Source organism: Prosopis cineraria, unplaced genomic scaffold (assembly GCF_029017545.1).
Source record: "Prosopis cineraria cultivar Desert tree isolate PC_DT_omini unplaced genomic scaffold, ASM2901754v1 PC9, whole genome shotgun sequence".
Lineage (NCBI taxonomy): Eukaryota > Viridiplantae > Streptophyta > Magnoliopsida > Fabales > Fabaceae > Prosopis > Prosopis cineraria.
In genome coordinates this window covers 26,318,910-26,335,837 of record NW_026555340.1, presented here as the reverse complement: position 1 = coordinate 26,335,837, position 16,928 = coordinate 26,318,910, and the positions used below count along the sequence as shown (strand labels likewise).

Genomic DNA, 16,928 nt, shown 5'->3' with positions numbered 1-16,928 from the left:
CTGTTTCAATATAATTTATCCACTAATTAATTATATATATGTGCGCGCGCGCATTTTGCAGACTATAATACTCAAGCTACCAAAGAAAAAAAAATAAAACAAATACATATCACCGATCAATAAAATAAAATATAAAATTACTAGTGAGTAGCAATTGTGAAAATGTTGCTCTTTTCTTCGACTCCACATGCACAATGCAGGGGCGATCCATATACTTAATTAAACCATAACAATACGTTTATATTATATGGTTATATTTCAATCCCCAGTGAAAACTTCCCGGTGATGATGTTGAAGAAAGACAAAATGTTAACTGAACACTACTAGTTCTGAAGAGTTCGGATGAGAATGATCACAATCATGACACAAAGTACTGATACGGTGTTATACACACATTTATATGCAAGTTATGAGATGCACAGAACTGGTAAAACCTTTCCCAGTGAAAACCCTAAGCTGTGTTCTTACCTAAACAGCTAAATATATATTAATATCCTCATACAAGTCATATAACATATATATAGTTAAAGGTGATTGGATTACCTTCTTTTCTTCTCCTATTGAACCTGTTTTTGCTTTCCATCACAAATGGAAAACCAAACCCACCACTTTCTCTTATTTGCTTTGCCGGTCCCAGCAATTTCAGCTGCCTGCCGTAGGCACTTCTAAAACCACTTTTATTTTTTTTGGTATAATATTATATTATTAATCATTTTCCCTTGCCCTCTCCATCTTCTCTTTCCCTTTGGATTCCATCACTAACACCTCTCTCTCTCTCCCCCCCCCTCCCTCTCTTCCCACTCTCTCTAAATCTATATATACAGCACCATCCACTTTTACTGTTGTTAGACATACATAGCCTTGAAAGAGAGAATAAAGGCTTTTCCTTGTTGCTTATTGCATATTGTTTTCTTTTCTTCCTCTTCCCCTTCTCCTTCTTCCCCTTGTCTTTCTTCTTCTGTAATTTCTAATTCCCTGTTGAGAGAAATGTCGAGCTGCAGCATCGATGTTGCCCCTGAGCAACTCTGCTACATCCCTTGCAACTTTTGCAACATTGTTCTTGCGGTATCAACTCTTCTCATGAATTTCCCAAAACTCTTCCTTCCTTTCTAATTAATTTGATTTTAGTGGGAGATCGATCTGCTTTTTCAAGCACCTTATACAAATATTTTTGTAGTTTCTGGTTATTAAGGGAAGAAAGAACTCTGTTAGATCCTGAAAAAGGAGGCTACTCTTATGTGCTTTACATGCGAACCTAGAAGTGGCCGGTCATTTTTTTTTTTTTTGTTTGACATCAAGCTATTGTTATTATTACTACTAAAATTTAAATTTCTCTGTGTAGCTGGGCTTTCATTAATCTCTTTCCCTTTATTTGTGGTTAAAGTGAGGTCTCCGTCCATCGCTGCACCTTTCTTTCTTTTCTTTTCTTTTCTTTTACTGTCAAAGGAAAAAGTCATGCCCTGAAGCTCATCACTCAACTGATCCCCTACAAACATACTTTCTTTCTCTGTGCACACAGAGAAAGTGAAGAAATTTTGGGTTCTGTGGTTTTTGCACCTCTTAATGATATGGCCAAAACGATAAGTATTATATGGTAAATGAGAAACTGTTGATAGGACAACTCCTTCTCTCTGCACATTTGATTTCCTTTATCTTCCTGCCCTCTGACCCAATTAATTTACCTTTCCCTTATGATAAAAGTACTAAGCATAGTTTCCTGTTTCAACTTTCTTTCGCTCAACAGCAAATTTTATGAAAATCTGTTAATCCTTAGGTCATATATCCATCCCTTGATAATACCTTTTAATCCATTGTGCATCTGGCAGCTTTCTAGGGTTTTCTTTTCTTCTTCTTCGTCTTCTTCATCGACCCCTTCTTCTCATATATGTGATCTCTGGGTTTCTTCTTTTGCAAGAGATTTATATTTTCCTTTCGGGGGTGGGCGGTTTCAAACCTTCATTATATTTTCTTTAAAGAAATAAATAAATAATAATTAGGCTCAAGTTATAATGTATGCTTTTGTATGCAGGTGAGTGTTCCATGCAGTAGCTTACTTGACATAGTGACCGTTCGATGTGGACACTGCAGCAATCTGTGGTCAGTGAACATGGCTGCTGCGTTTCAGTCACTGTCATGGCAAGATGTTCAGGTTACTCACATTTCTAACTAATTAGTTTCAGCTTATTTTCAGGGGGCTTTCTCTTTCACTTCCATCATCTCTCTAAAATGTAATACCATAATCACCAGATAAATATATAATAATCGCATGATAATTATTTGGCTAGCTTCTTTATGATTTCTGAATCCTAGGGTTTCTGGGTCTTATATTCTATTTTTGAGAAAATCGAAGCTCTTGGCCTTGAACTTCTCACTTCTCTGGTATCTTCTCTCTGTGTGTGTTTCTGTAGTGAATGCTATGAAATCTAGCGTGTTATGTTTTCTGCTGAAAACCCTAGAGCACCTGCAGCCGCCATAATCAAGCCTATGACCCTTTTTTGTTTCAGCACTTTTAGTAGAGTCGTCAGGGTCTGTCCCTAACCCCTTCAAGCCAAATTGAAGGGTTTGGGTTTCTTTTTATTATTATTTTTATGCTTTCCAAGATGCCTTGATTTGATAGACATGGGTGAGAGGGAGAGTTCTTAAGTTCAGTTTCTTTTCATGATCTTTGTCTTCTACTATGCAAACAGCCCTTGCACAGGTTTTGTGATTTCCTTCTCTTTTCATTTTAAATATTCCCTTCAGATTCTTAATCGAAGCCCTGCATTAATTTGAACAACTGTCAATCTGAGCTTTATGTACTTTTTGTTATTCATCTCTGATTAGTGATTTAGTCTTCTCTTCCAGCCAGACTAATCTACTGCTCAAACAACTTCCTGATATCTAACTAAATCTGTTCCCAAAACCAGTATTCCGTCTATCTTTATTTGTAAGGAAAAAAACTGAATTACATATTTAAGAAATCAGTTAATTATAAAAATTGTGTATATAAATAAAAGAATTAGACTATAATATACACTTCATAGATTTACTAATCAAACCTTCATTAATTATCTTTTATGACTATGAATGATAAAATTATGAGAGATAATTTAAAAAATTTATATTAAATGTTTATTAAAAATGTGATTTTACTTATATAAAAATAAAATAAAAATAATAATTTTTTTTATAAATAAAAATAGAGGGAGTAATGATTACCAAAGTAAGATCACAGAATTAGTCAGATACCCATTGTGTTTGCTCTTCAGAAATCAAAGATTCCATTTCACTTCGATATAGTTTTTATTATTCTTTCTCTTGACAAGGGTTAGAAAATTTTTGTGCCTGAGAGAGAGAGAGAGAGAGAGAAAAGAGAAAAGAAGCCCTCCTTTCCCATCTGGACTCTGGAGCGAACGTTAATCATATTCATACCTACACTGTCAATAGGGCCCCGGTAATTAATTTATAGGAATAATTCATTATTACTGGTACAAAAGAGTAAATGATAACAGACTGAAATGATTGTGTCAAAGTGCCCTAACCAATTACGTTAAAACACCTAGTTTAATAAATTCCCATTGAATTTAATTAATGAGTTTTGTTTTTGTGACTGCCGCACCATTTATTGCTAATACATGTAAACATTTTCATACACAAAACGCTGATCATAATGAAAATATATTATGCAATAGCTCACCTGATCAATATAATGAATGCATCATTAAATATCTAGCTAGCAAGCTCTCTTTGAGAAAATAAAAATTTCTTCCCTTTATTTTACTGAATGAGTGCTCTTTTTCAATTTCAGCACAAAACTAAACTACTGGCTATATACATAGCCAAAACATCATGTCTATATGTGTGTCTGTATGAAGCTAGCTTGTTTTTCCTTTTCTTTTTTCTCTACATGCATGTTATTAATCAAAAAGCCTGTTGGGTTTCAATATCAGTCGCCTGGGTACAACAATCCGGAATATAGAATCGACACAGGTTCCTCTTCCAAATGCAACAATAATATGATCGCAATGAGAGCACCCACCAATCATGTAACCAAGGAAAGAATTGCGAACCGGCGTGAGTCTTTGTAACCTTTTAGTTTCAAACTAAAAAGTCTTTATATATATATATATATATACATATGATATCATGCACTGTCACACACACACACACACACACATATTTATAACCTTTGTGTGGGAGTGTTAAGTTAATATTATATACAGTGTCTTATATGATGTGTTGTTTTCTATTGCAGCTCCCGAGAAGAGGCAGCGCGTACCTTCTGCCTATAATCAGTTCATAAAGTAAGCTAGCAAATGCATATCACAGTATCACAATCTACATTAACATGATTCATAATTCAATAAGCAAAATACTTATAATTTAATTATTTCATGTGGATATATAACCGAAACATCTTTGTTCATATGCAGGGAAGAGATTCAGAGGATTAAGGCTAATAATCCAGATATCAGTCACCGGGAAGCATTCAGTACAGCTGCGAAGAACGTGAGTTTTATACTTTGCCTTGCAAATAATTGATGAATTTGAAATATATATAGATATATGCCTACATATACATATATAAGCATCTTCTTCTCGTTGATTCATCCCAATATTGATTAATTAAGTGGCGACTATTTTGTTTTAGTGGGCACACTTCCCTCATATTCATTTTGGGCTGATGTTGGATGCCAACGATCAAGCTAAGGTGGAGAATGTAAGTATATATTAAAAGCAATACATATCTTGTTTTCCTCTTTTCAGTTATATTTATATATCGATAGTACAGTATAAGGCAGTCTTCTTAATTAGAAAGAAAACTCAAGTGTAATTCTCAAGCATTAGTTATCAACTCTTTCAATATAATGGAGATATAACCCATAAAAAAATATTTAGAAACAATTAAATAATGCTATGATGAATTATTAAAAATGTTGCACTGTTTCATTCACTTATACTTTTCCCTTTTCACACATTATATCAGATTGCACAGCATTATGTAAAGCAAGACGTTAAAAAGAATCAAATTAAAGTCCAAAGAAAGGCAGTGGAGCAGCTAATGACTACTTTTAAACTAATGAAACAGTATAGCATGACAAAAATATATATATATATATATATATATTAATTATATTAAATGTATATTGGTGTTGACAAAAATTCATTCCATGCTATTATTTTGAATTATATGTGAGAGTGTGTGTGTGCGCGTGCAGGGGACTGAGAAGCATTTAATGACGAGGGCAGCACTTTTGAACAAATGAAAAGAAAAAGGCTATTTATAATGTCAAAATCTGAAGATGCTTGACGAGATGACTATCAGTTACCTTGAGTGTATCAATTACTAGTAAACAATTATTGTGGTCGTCACTTAAATGTGTTTTTATGAATTAGCTCTTTTCCTTTGTATCAGTATATGTGTACGTACTTGTTGTATCCATCTCTCTCTTACTATTTGTTCAGTGGACGTTTTTTACATCTGTCATTATGTAACAATCCTTCCTATATTTTTCTTAGTTTTTTATCGTCTTCAACAACACCTGGTAGATATATACGCATAATAAAAATCCAACATGAAAAACACAAACGTAAGAAGTATATATTTATTTCGAATTTTTATCTGCTATTTTACTTGTCATATGAGAACTCAGGAAGAAAAGAGACAAGCTCTATATATTTGTGAAACTAACCATGATTTTTTGACATTCATAATATCGATTATAAAAATTAATAGTACTGTCAATGATACTCCTCCTGGAAGAGTTCTTAATAATGAATTTTCTTGGCTTGATTTGGGTGATCATATTACATATATATCATAGGACATATAGGAGGTAAAGTTTTACATGAAAATTAAATGTGTATATATGTAAAATATTAATCCTAATTATGACATACATGTAGCAGTTAATTTTTTCAGGATAATTGTCTACAGCTATTATATAGCTTACATATATATAGAAAAAATATTATAGCCAGCTAGTCATCCGGATAATATTAGCTTAGCTTGCATTGTAATTAATCCTGTTATGTGAAGATATTGTATTTTTTTGTCTATGAAAATGTCACAACATGCTAATTTATATGCTACTTTCGAGGGACTTCAAGTTGATTTTCGGATATATTCCTTTCTGTTCAGGGTACAAATACAAGATATATACGATCGAAAAGAAGGATCATCCACAGTTGATTATAAACTTTCATGACACTATACCTTTCTAAACTATACAGTCGGTACCACCTCAAGCACGTCCTTAAGTTGGATGAACATGGGCAAGAAAAATGAGAGAGACAAATTAAATCATTTGCATGCTCTCACACACATAAAAATTTTCTTTAGGTTTAATTAATAACATATTAAGAATCTTGACTGACTTTTTAAAATTTTAATTAATTACTTGGGTTTGTCCCGCATGGACCTGAAGTTATCGAAATTAAAGCAAGGGATGTGATATCATTCTTTAGGTAGGGTTGAGGATAAATTAACCAATTGTAAGGTTCTTCTTTGATATTACGATAAATATAATGGGAACAATAGGGCTTGATGATATGTGTGCATAAAAGGGGAGAGAAGAGGGTAGGACCAGAAGAAGAAAAAGAGGGCTGCTTTTGCCCACAACATAAATTGAAAGAGAGAAAATCTGAGGAAAGATATGGTCAGGCTGATGCAACTGATAAATAATAAAGATGAATGAATGAATGACCTTTTGGTAAAGGAAATTTCTGGACCACCGTTTTGGCATTATGGAATCCTCTCTGCTCTCCTTTCTATCTATCTTCTCATCGCATCATCAATTATACTGAACGTCCCAAGAATCTCTTCCCCAAAAAATATCAAACCTCATATGTATTCAATCACTTTCTCACCTTCCACCTTTCAACTTAGTGGTTACAACATTCATTACTCCATTCTGACCAACCCACCCAGCTCGCTCGCGCTCTCTCTCTCTCTCTCTCTGTGAACAGTCAAAGGTTCCTATAACGGTCATTACAAGTGCTTCTCTAAATAAAGAAGTGTATCCCTGTCCAGTGTCCGGCCACCAAAACAATCCTATCTCACTCGTATTAAATTCGGGTTGTATCATGCATATATATATATATATATATTCTCATTTTAAGAACATATCATCAGCGGAAATGATAGTTTGTGGTGCCAAAGAGAAAAAATTTTGCGAGCAGAAAACAAGTGAGGTCGCTTGATACGTTATATATATAGTGAGTGCAATATAAAACTAGAAGTAGCGGTTGTCGGGATTCTCAAGAGGGATAGTGGCAACAAATTTATGTTGCTTGAAATATTATATGTGCGTATATTTTCTGTGCAGAACAGTCAGTATATCGAAATCTGGGGATGGGGGAATGGAGAAAAGCAAAGAGGAAAAAGAAGGGAAAGGGAAAGGAGGAGAGAGAGAGTACGTATGACTGCAATTCTGGGCGTATTGGCGCAGCGTGTATAGGCTGCTCATTCTGACAATTAGAATCTGAAACGTCAATATCACAGTTTGTACGTTTTATGCATTTCACTTTTTTTCATTGTCATTTCACCCTCCCCCCCCCCCCAAAAAAAAAAATCTCTCTCTCTCTCTCTCTGAGCTCTTTATACTTCAAAAATACCCCCTAACCTCCTCCGTATCAAACTCTCCTTGCCTTCCTGTCTCTCTCTCTCTCTCTATTCATTCTCCTTGTATCTCTCACCCTCTCTCTCTCTATATTCATTCTCCTTGTAACTCTCACCAGCATCATTCCTCTAGCCTTTCTAATTTCCGTTTTTTTTCCCCTTTTTCTCACATCCCTAGTATTAAACATGAGCAACCTTTATCAATTTCCATAGCACATTGTAGACGGTAATTAAAATCGAAATATCTTTATAGGACCGTGTTAATAAATCTCTTCCCTTCACTTATTGGAGGCCCTGAAACTTATTTTTATAGAATGCAGCCACTACCCTCTCAAAGAGGATTATAAAGATAATCATTCACACTAGTATATTTCTTATGGAGCATATATTTCAAGGAGCGAATTGAACTCTCTTCACCTCAATATTATGAATCTCTATGTCTTATCCCGGAACTCGTAAACTCAAATGAATCTGATCCCGTTTTAATTTCCAGCCAAGAGAACCTTAAATGTTGATCCAATTGGCTGAAGCAAGTGTACGTTTGTGAATAATTTGAAGATCATACCTGATAGAACCAAGTAGGCAAGTGTTGGAACACGTAATAAATGAGTTGAAGCAAATTCAGAAGAGGTGATTGTGATAGCTCTGACTGGGTAGCAGCATGTAAGTGAAGGAGAAGTGATCAAATATAGGTGGGGACCGAGTGAGAGGGAGGGGTGAAAAGGATGGAGCAGATAAGTGTCGTGAAAAACTATAGCAGCACGTGATGGTGATTCCTGAGGGCAAAGGAGCGGCAAGGCAAGGCAAGGTAAGTCATGTATTATCCAAATTACTGCTTTTTGTGAAGGCCATAGCACCTGCGTGGCACTCTCGCGTCTCGTGAGGAAGAGGACCACAACGTCCCAGAGGAATTCCCGCTACCATGCCATGCCTCAACTTGCTCAATCCTTCCAATCAACCCACACTCATTTCCTTGCATTGGATTCTTCTTCCTATCCTTCTTCTCACTCATTGCCTGCTTCCCCCATCTTTCTTGGGAGCTCAACATTACAACACAGCACGACAGCCACGGGCGAGACTCTTCTCTATGGAGCCCACTTACGATGAAACTCTATATAGTATATACATAAATTAATAACTCTTGTTCCTAAGTGAGACTGAGAACGCAGAGCTTACCTCGGACATGGATCACCCCGGGTTCTACACATCTAATACCAACTGTTCTCCAGTTTTCGTAATAATTTACCCCATGTAATGCTGCGGGAGACAGGACGGGGGGAAAGGGATATGTATAAATAAATAAATAAATAAATCTGACTCCATATGCTCCTCTTTGCTAATGCCTCTCCGATCCAGCACTACTGTGGAAGATCCAAGCTACTAATTTCCAACACCTTAATGAATGAGGTTACCAACACTACTGACATCCACACTGAGCTTGAACCTAATGTTGATAAGGAGCGTTGTTGAGGATAGAGCAAGCTTAGAGTAGTTTGTTCGGTCCGAGGAGACAGATGAGTACGGTTGCCTAGGCTTTTATACTTTCGTAGAAGCTGACCCTCGGGTTAAAATTTCATGCCATTCACGAAAATTCAATTAAAGCTCAGAACGATGTGCCTATATGCACTTTTTGTAAGCCCCAGTCAGCTGGCTCGTTCCTGAAGGCATAAGCCAAGTTCTCTATTCTGATGTTTTCTTCTCTGTTCTGACTGGGCCACACAAATATAACGAACTACATGACTTGCAATGGTTTTTTAGGTGGATAAACTGCTTTGGAATCCTAGGTCAAAATCCGAGGTCCCTGATACAAATTTGCAGGCAGGTCAGGTTCGTGTCGCAAGACAAAATACTTCTACCGACGTGATAAGAAATCACCTGCTTATCAATATTTTACATTTTAGTCTTCCAACAAGCCCAGCAGGTCAGTGGAAAAGACAATAGACAGACTCAATTGTAACCCTTCAAAAAGGCTTAATTTTTAATTCACTCGTATCTTCAGTCGAAAAACAAAAGCAAGAGTGCCTGTACAAACAGCTAAGAGGATGGGCAACAAGAGTATTAAAAAAAAAGCAAAGAAAGAAAGAAAAGAAAAGAAAGCCTATTAGCCTGAGGGAAAAAATAGATCGGAAAACTTATGAAACCTAAATTCCCCTGTTTCAGCAGACGGCATTCGTACCAAACGAGCTAAATGAAAGCCTAGCCTTATCATTGGACCCAAAGCTGAACTTTATGTCACCAGCGTCATTCTGAACAGCAGTACTGCTTGTAGAAGGGAAAGAGAACACTAGAGCTGGACTTGATCTTTTGGATCCAAAACTATATGAAGGTTCAGTAGCAATTTCTTTTGATTGGCGGTCACCGCCAGTGGAGAACGATGGCACGATGGATGGTGTAGGTGGCTCGGAGAATACAGAAGAGGCAGCAGAAACCGGGAAGGTAAATCCTGAGCTTCTATCAGATGCCAAGGTCCACTTTGGCTCAGGCTTGTTGATGTTAATAGATGGTAATACCGGTTTTCCAATTGAGTAGTTGGACAGAGGTATCTTCTCTTGAATTTTCACACTAGGCTGATTAACAGATGAGACAATCTTCGATGCATCCTGCACAAAGATTAATAAATCTAAGAAAAAATGTGATGTCTTTTCAAAAGTAAATCAAGGCACAACAAGAATCATCTTCAATAAATTGAAAACCATAAAGTAACAATTTCCATGCCCATTGGAAAAAAAAAATGAAAATGTCATAATACAAATAAGAAGTTTCCATGCCCGTCAGATGATTGAGTACCTCTTCAGTAGATTTCATTGGAAAATTTTGGGCGCCATTAGTATTTTGCAAGGACCTTGCATCACTTCCAATTTTCAGGAAGCTACTGCCAACGTTGATTCCAGATGGCAAAGATGTTGCATTGTTGACATTGATAGATTTATCAGCACTCAAACTATCAACATGGGAGCTCCCTTGAATTTCATTTAGAGTGGATTTCTTTCCATCATACCCATCATATTTATATGAATTGGCATCTTTTAATTTCAGAAAGCCATTATTTTCATTTGACAAGACACCATTGGCATTAACAGAAGACTCGGGATTCTTCCATTTAGTGGCCAGATTCAGCTCTGCAGATTTCTGTTGAGGAGTGGGAGGATTTCTATCAATATGCTCCAATATTCTCCTAGCCATCAAACTGGTATGCATGTGCACTGTTGGAAGAGCAACCCCACTACCCTGTGGCTTGTTATCTAATGAGTGGAATTTATGAGTGTCGCCAGTCTTGTCAGGTTCCAAATTCTTTGTAAAAGCAGGCAAGAAACCTTCATGAACATCTGAACTTTCCCTCCTGGCCGGGCCATTCAGAGGTGAAGGTGTGTAAGCTGGCCTTCTTGAAGAAGATTGTGCACCAGCCTTGTGCCTAATTGACGGATGGGTCCAACAGATCCATAACCACCCTCAAATGCATCAACTCTAGATTTATCCTGCATAACGTAGTTAAGCAAACTATCTGACATACAATAAACTGAAAACAAAATAAAAAATTAACAAAAACGCAAAAAGTTCAGTCAGAGATATGAAACTCTGTCATACACTCCCAAACGACGAAAGGGGATGTCAGTAAAGCCCACTTGCATGTTCATTGTATTTGATAGGTTAGAATGGCTTTAAACTTAGCATGTGACACCATTCCAATTTCTCATGCTAACTTATATTATCAGAATTTAACATGTTAAATGAAAACAGAAAAGAGTCTCATTTCCTATTCAGCATTAAGAATTACGCCAGTTTATACTTCAAAAGATCACCAAGACAAATAAGAACCTATAGCCTCAACATGATATACGTTTTTAATAATAGAAGAGAATAGAATAGATGTAGAAAGAGAATAGGAGGAGAGAAGAACAGATGAAGGTTTAGAGTAGATGAGAGACGAGAGGGTGGAGAGGAAGAGAGAAAAGAGAGGTGAGAACTTTATGAATAATACCGAAGTCTATTGATCCACACACCAATACAATGAAACATAAAAGTATTTATATAATTGTTGAATTCACCCAACGGCTAATAACCAACGGTTATAACTAACTAATAAAATATCAAAGTTACAAAAACATAACAATACCCCCCTCCCAAAAGACCTTTGCCCCCAAAGGTCATGCTGAAATATTGGGGGGAAAAAAACATTAAACTCTTAAAAGCTACTGTCATTGCTCTCTGTCACTGTTCACTGCGACTGTACACTGCTGAATAAATGGAAATAATGAGTTGAGCCCAAAAGCATTTTTAGTCAACCTCCTCTGTACCATAGAACAACAAATAAGTGGGCAGGGAAGAGCTGAAGACAAAGAAAAGCCCAACAAGATAGATTTTTCAATGGGTTGATTGTAACATCTTTGAGTGACATTGGGCCCAAGCAATTATCCCAATTCAGAAGCTGGTTCAGGTTCAGTAAGGATGAAAGGTCCAGCTTATGTGTCTGAAGCTTCCACCTACATGGCAGAATAGCTTTTGACTTTTTAGGACCTAGCCGCATGACATTCTGAACAGAAAAATCAGGGAGTAGTTCCTTTTTTTTTTCTTGAAACTTGAACCCATGTATTGACTATCGGTGTTAGCTGCCATCCACTAAAACTACACCCACTTGAAATGAAAGACAGCTGTCTTTGACCCATGCTCCCATGTGTGCAGACCCCAAAAAAAACCCACTGAAGCTTACTCTCACATGCCCTCCCTGCTGTGAAAAGTTCACCCAGGTTCTGTAGCTGTGAGAAGTCTAGAGTCTTTAAATGGGTACGGGTAAGACAAACACACGTTGATAAGAAGACAAAAAGGGGTGGTGATGATGGAGCAAATAGCCATGAAGCATTTGAAGTTACAGAATCGACTGCAATGGAGAAACCAGCAAAGACAGCAACGATGACACCCAAGGAACAAAGGACAGCAATGGAGAAGTTTGTGGTGGCGGCAGAAAAAACGTAAATAGGTAACGATGGGTTGATCAGAAACAAAGATGAAGAGAAAGTTGGAACAGAGTGTGGCGAAGGCTCAAGTGGCCAACATTGATGTTTCGAACAGTGTTTGGTACCCAAACTAAAGTCTAGACTGACGGTTTTACCCACACCAACAGCTAAAGAGCTTAAGGAGTCATGTTTAGAGATGATTGAGCCTACTTTACTCTACAACTCGCACAAAGAAACCTTCTTGAATCACTGCAATCATCTTGCAGTTCTTGCCTTGTTATAGTTACGGAATCCTTTGAATGCCATTCTTGGCTTGCTGATTCCCACAATCTTGTAGAGGTGTACCTACTTCATCCTTCTCCAAAAACTCTTGTGATCGATAATTATCTTGAAGTGCCTGTGCCTTCTTTTTTATCTGACGCATTAGCATGATTTCTTGCATTCTTGCAAGACTTCTAGCTTCTTGCATCGTTCTTGGTTTGAAGAGACGCACTGGTTCTACAAGTTCTGGTTTAAGCCCAGCCATATACGCAAAAACCAAATATTTTTCTTGTAATTTTAACTTGCTGGTGTGGCTATCAAAGAATTCATTGAATTCTTTCACACTCCCCTGCTGACGAAGCCACAGCTAGTGGTCATCCTCATATTCTTGGAATGAATGGTGTGCCATGGCCAAGGATGACCGGCTCTGATACCATTGATATACATTTGTAATAATAGAAGGGAATAGAATAGATGTAGAAAGAGAATAGGAGGAGAGAAGAACAGATGAAGGTTTAAAGAAAATGAGAGACGAGGGTGAAGAGGAAGAGAGAAAAGAGAGGCAAGAACTTACTAAATAATACTGAAGTCTATTGATCACACACCAATACAATGAAACATAAAAGTATCTATATAACCGCTAAATTCACCCAACGGCTGATAACCAACGGTTATAACTGACTAATAAAATGTCAAAGTTACAAAAACGTAACACAACATGTAAGATAACATTTTTTTTTGGTTCTTTTTCCCCTTTTGTTCCTTTCTTTCTATTTTTTGGTGAAGGGATAACAAAGTTTTTCCTTGTCATTGAAAAATTAAAATCTTGAATTTGTTCATATTCCGACACATCAAATAAACCAGAAAACGAACAAAAATCCAAATAGAGTCTGGTTTAAAAATCCTTCAATTAACAAAAGAAACATCCCTATTTAAAGACAATCAAGAAATAATTGGTAAACCAAAAGATACCTGCAGATACAAAGTAGTCTGTGATTGATGGAGGGGAGTTGATGACATATGACTGTTATTGCCTTGCATTTGAATTGACTGGACAAACAAAACAAAATCATAATTCCATAAACAGAAAATCTTTGAAGCATCAAAGTAAAAGGTGTAAAAGGTAAAGTTCTTCAAACAAAACGTACCCTGGACTTGGATTTGATAAAATTGTTCTAGAATAAGGCGTTCTGGGGAAGTTATGAAGGCCATATCCCCTACTTTGGCTTAATGGTGTTGTGTAAGAATCTTGCACCATGACACCTGGCCAACATGCTGACGTCTTTGGTGAAAGTGATGGAACATATGGCTTTATAGCAGCTTCATTACCATGTAGCATGCCGCTTTCAACAGTGTGGACTGTGCTCTTAGAACTGGGGCCTACTTCAAATGCACGGGAACCCATATAAGCCTTTGCAATCTCAACTGGTGAGGCACCAATATCATCTTGGACCTGAAAGTCATTTATATGATTATAATATAAACTCAATGATTAGGGCCATCTGCATTAGAACTCAATGAGTCCCAAGAAAAAATAATAGTTTTATGGTAGTATTAAACTTACACATCTGCAGCTTTTCTCTCTCTAATAAAAACTACTTAATAGGATGGTAAATCATTTCTGAGTCACAGTGGAAAAGTGTGACAAACAAGCAATCCATATCTACCCTATTTTCAAGTACTTTAGTAGTAAAACATGAACAAAATGCTCAGTTTGTCTCAAGCATCACCTAGATAGACCATGGAAGAATGTATTAATGGGATAGGGACAATGCACAGTGTTTTGAATCGCATGCTATCTAGTGGACAAAATAATATTTATGGAGGCAATCACTGCAACAAACCCCAGAATAGAAGTCCAAGGTTCTGTGCTTGTCAATATTCGAGGGCAGTTACCAGTAGTTTGAAAACAAAAGTGCAGTTGAACCATTAATAAAAAAACAAATTGAAGATAATTTTTCTTTTAGACAAAGATATTGATCTTCCAGCAAATGTCAATTATTTATAAAGACAAGTTGCAGTACCCACCTTTGACCGATCAAGACGTGTTGAGCTTCCCCATAAAGCTCCAGTCAAGTCTTCGTGTTTTTGTTCATTTGATATGTTTGGATCATCATGTGACACAACAATTCCTTTGTTGTCATTTCTAACAGTTAGGCTAGCGTTTTCCTCTCCTTGTACAACATTAGGAAGCTCACTTGCCCTCAAATTTATTATCTCCATCAAATGGTGAACCTCGTCTCTGCATCAGAAGGACAAAGTTTTAGGCATGATCATGATTTAGGAATCATTATAACAAATTAGTAACACTTCTCAAAGGTTTGATAAAGCCATAAATTCAAAACTTCTCCAAAAAAGAAACCTAGACTAACATGCAAGCATATTGAAATGGCATCAATTCCTAACATGGTGGTGTCAATTAAAAAAAATAAAGAATTAGAGCAATGGAAACTTTTTTTGCCAACAGCAAAATAAAGAATATAAGGACGCTTAAAGAGGGTTTAACTATGAGCAAAAGTAGGATTTGAAATTCCAAGATTCCTCAAGTAATATCTAAGCCTTTGGGATGAATAATTAGATCTAAAGTGTGATTGCCAGGACAAATTTCTGAAACTAGCAATCCAACCAACATAAATAAATACTACTATATCAATTAAGTTGTACCTCGAAAATCTTTTCCCTTTTACCAGTTGCTCAATTTCAGATAGCTTGTTGTTTTCAGATTGCTCTCCTTTTTCATCCTGTTTATGCAGAACCAAATCACAACTGCTGCTCAGTTTATTATATCTTTTCACCAGTACTTTCTGTTTCAGCTGATTTGTTGTCCCATCCTGCAAAAGACTTAGCATACTCACGAAAAAATGTAAGGGGCTAAGGAAAAGCTTCCAAATCAGTATGATCCTTGCCTTGTGCAGGAGGGAAATCTGGACAAAACACACAAAATCTATAATGAGAAGACCAAAATAATTAATGACCAGTCACAATGACAGAAATGAACAAGGCTGAGCCAAGGAGCCTCAAGAGCTAGATTTTTTTACTCATTTTTTTTATTTCTTTTTCACTTCTAAATGTAATCTCCTTGTAGTAGCTTCAATTATCTTAAGTCTTAAAGCTAAAATAATAGCCAGAAAAGCAAAGCCGTTTTTTAGAGCAATGGAAACTTTTTTTTGCCAACAGCAAAATAAAGAATATAAGGACGCTTAAAGAGGGTTTAAATATGAGCAAAAGTAGGATTTGAAATTCCAAGATTCCTCAAGTATATCTAAGCCTTTGGGATGAATAATTAGATCTAAAGTGTGATTGCCAGGACAAATTTCTGAAACTAGCAATCCAACCAACATAAATAAATACTACTATATCAATTAAGTTGTACCTCGAAAATCTTTTCCCTTTTACCAGTGATCATTTCAGATAAGTTGTTGTTTTCAGATTGCTCTCCTTTTTCATCCGTGTTATGCAGAACCAAATCACAACTGCTGCTCAGTTTATTATATCTTTCACCAGTACTTTCTGTTTCAGCTGATTTGGTTGTCCCATCCTGCAAAAGACTTAGCATACTCACGAAAAATGTAAGGGGCTAAGGAAAAGCTTCCAAACTCAGTTAGATCCTTGCCTTGGCAGGAGGGAAAAAAGGTAGAGAGGGGCCAGCAAGAGATGTGGATAAAGAACTTTGTTGATCATCGAACAACTTCCAAAAGACGGAGATTTCAGACAAATTCATATGAAGATATAAAAACATTAATGTGAAGGGGGAAGAAAAGGGGGGAAATCTGGACAAAACACCACAAATCTATAATGAGAAGACCAAAATAATTAATGACCAGTCACAATGACAGAAATGAACAAGGCTGAGCCAAGGAGCCTCAAGAGCTAGATTTTTTTACTCATTTTTTTTTATTTCTTTTTCACTTCTAAATGAATCTCCTTGTAGTAGCTTCAATTATCTTAAGTCTTAAAGCTAAAATAATAGCCAGAAAAGCAAAGCCCGTTTTAACACTAATGTAGCATCAGTAAATCTTGAGAGTTGAATCTAACTGGGAACTTCTGCCAAGTAGCTTTCCACATTTTTAAACTGAAAATCCTTAGAAGATTTACTCAATTTGAAAACAGGATTT

The 16,928-nt window shown here is 36.4% G+C and overlaps 3 protein-coding genes across 3 annotated transcripts; 1 reads left to right on the top strand and 2 right to left on the bottom strand.

Moving 5' to 3' along the window:
- Nucleotides 1–779: 779 nt before the first annotated feature.
- On the top strand, nt 780–5,489 carry LOC129320880 (axial regulator YABBY 5-like). The gene is made up of 7 exons (XM_054966540.1): nt 780–1,065; nt 2,030–2,149; nt 3,930–4,053; nt 4,235–4,283; nt 4,413–4,488; nt 4,631–4,699; nt 5,199–5,489. Exons 1-7 carry the CDS (start codon nt 988–990, stop codon nt 5,244–5,246), a joined length of 564 nt encoding a protein of 187 aa, XP_054822515.1. The 5' UTR covers nt 780–987; the 3' UTR covers nt 5,247–5,489.
- A 4,062-nt stretch (nt 5,490–9,551) lies between these two features.
- LOC129319718 (uncharacterized) lies at nt 9,552–13,078 on the bottom strand. Its single transcript, XM_054964798.1, has 4 exons — nt 12,840–13,078; nt 12,309–12,694; nt 10,388–11,049; nt 9,552–10,200 (listed from the first exon to the last, which is right to left on the bottom strand). The coding sequence occupies exons 1-4, from the start codon at nt 13,076–13,078 to the stop codon at nt 9,757–9,759; spliced, it is 1,731 nt and encodes a 576-aa protein (XP_054820773.1). The 3' UTR covers nt 9,552–9,756.
- A 74-nt stretch (nt 13,079–13,152) lies between these two features.
- LOC129319717 (nuclear pore complex protein NUP1-like) lies at nt 13,153–16,369 on the bottom strand. The gene is made up of 6 exons (XM_054964797.1): nt 16,187–16,369; nt 15,478–15,644; nt 14,842–15,055; nt 13,962–14,266; nt 13,786–13,863; nt 13,153–13,240 (listed from the first exon to the last, which is right to left on the bottom strand). The coding sequence occupies exons 1-6, from the start codon at nt 16,367–16,369 to the stop codon at nt 13,153–13,155; spliced, it is 1,035 nt and encodes a 344-aa protein (XP_054820772.1).
- Between the last annotated feature and the right edge of the window lie 559 nt (nt 16,370–16,928).

Excerpts from the sequence above, each read along its gene's own strand:
- LOC129320880 (XM_054966540.1), top strand. The coding sequence starts at position 988 with ATGTCGAGCTGCAGCATCGATGTTGCCCCTGAGCAACTCTGCTACATC. Across the intron at positions 1,066-2,029 it reads TTTGCAACATTGTTCTTGCG|GTGAGTGTTCCATGCAGTAG; the intron begins GTATCAACTCTT and ends TTTTGTATGCAG. Across the intron at positions 4,700-5,198 it reads ATCAAGCTAAGGTGGAGAAT|GGGACTGAGAAGCATTTAAT; the intron begins GTAAGTATATAT and ends GTGCGCGTGCAG.
- LOC129319718 (XM_054964798.1), bottom strand. The coding sequence starts at position 13,078 with ATGGCTGGGCTTAAACCAGAACTTGTAGAACCAGTGCGTCTCTTCAAA. Across the intron at positions 12,695-12,839 it reads AATGGCATTCAAAGGATTCC|TCTAGACTTTAGTTTGGGTA; the intron begins GTAACTATAACA and ends TAAAACCGTCAG. Across the intron at positions 10,201-10,387 it reads CAATGAAATCTACTGAAGAG|GATGCATCGAAGATTGTCTC; the intron begins GTACTCAATCAT and ends ATCTTTGTGCAG.
- LOC129319717 (XM_054964797.1), bottom strand. The coding sequence starts at position 16,369 with ATGCTAAGTCTTTTGCAGGATGGGACAACCAAATCAGCTGAAACAGAA. Across the intron at positions 15,645-16,186 it reads AAAGGGAAAAGATTTTCGAG|GATGGGACAACAAATCAGCT; the intron begins GTACAACTTAAT and ends AGTCTTTTGCAG. Across the intron at positions 13,864-13,961 it reads TTATCAAATCCAAGTCCAGG|TCAATTCAAATGCAAGGCAA; the intron begins GTACGTTTTGTT and ends TTGTTTGTCCAG.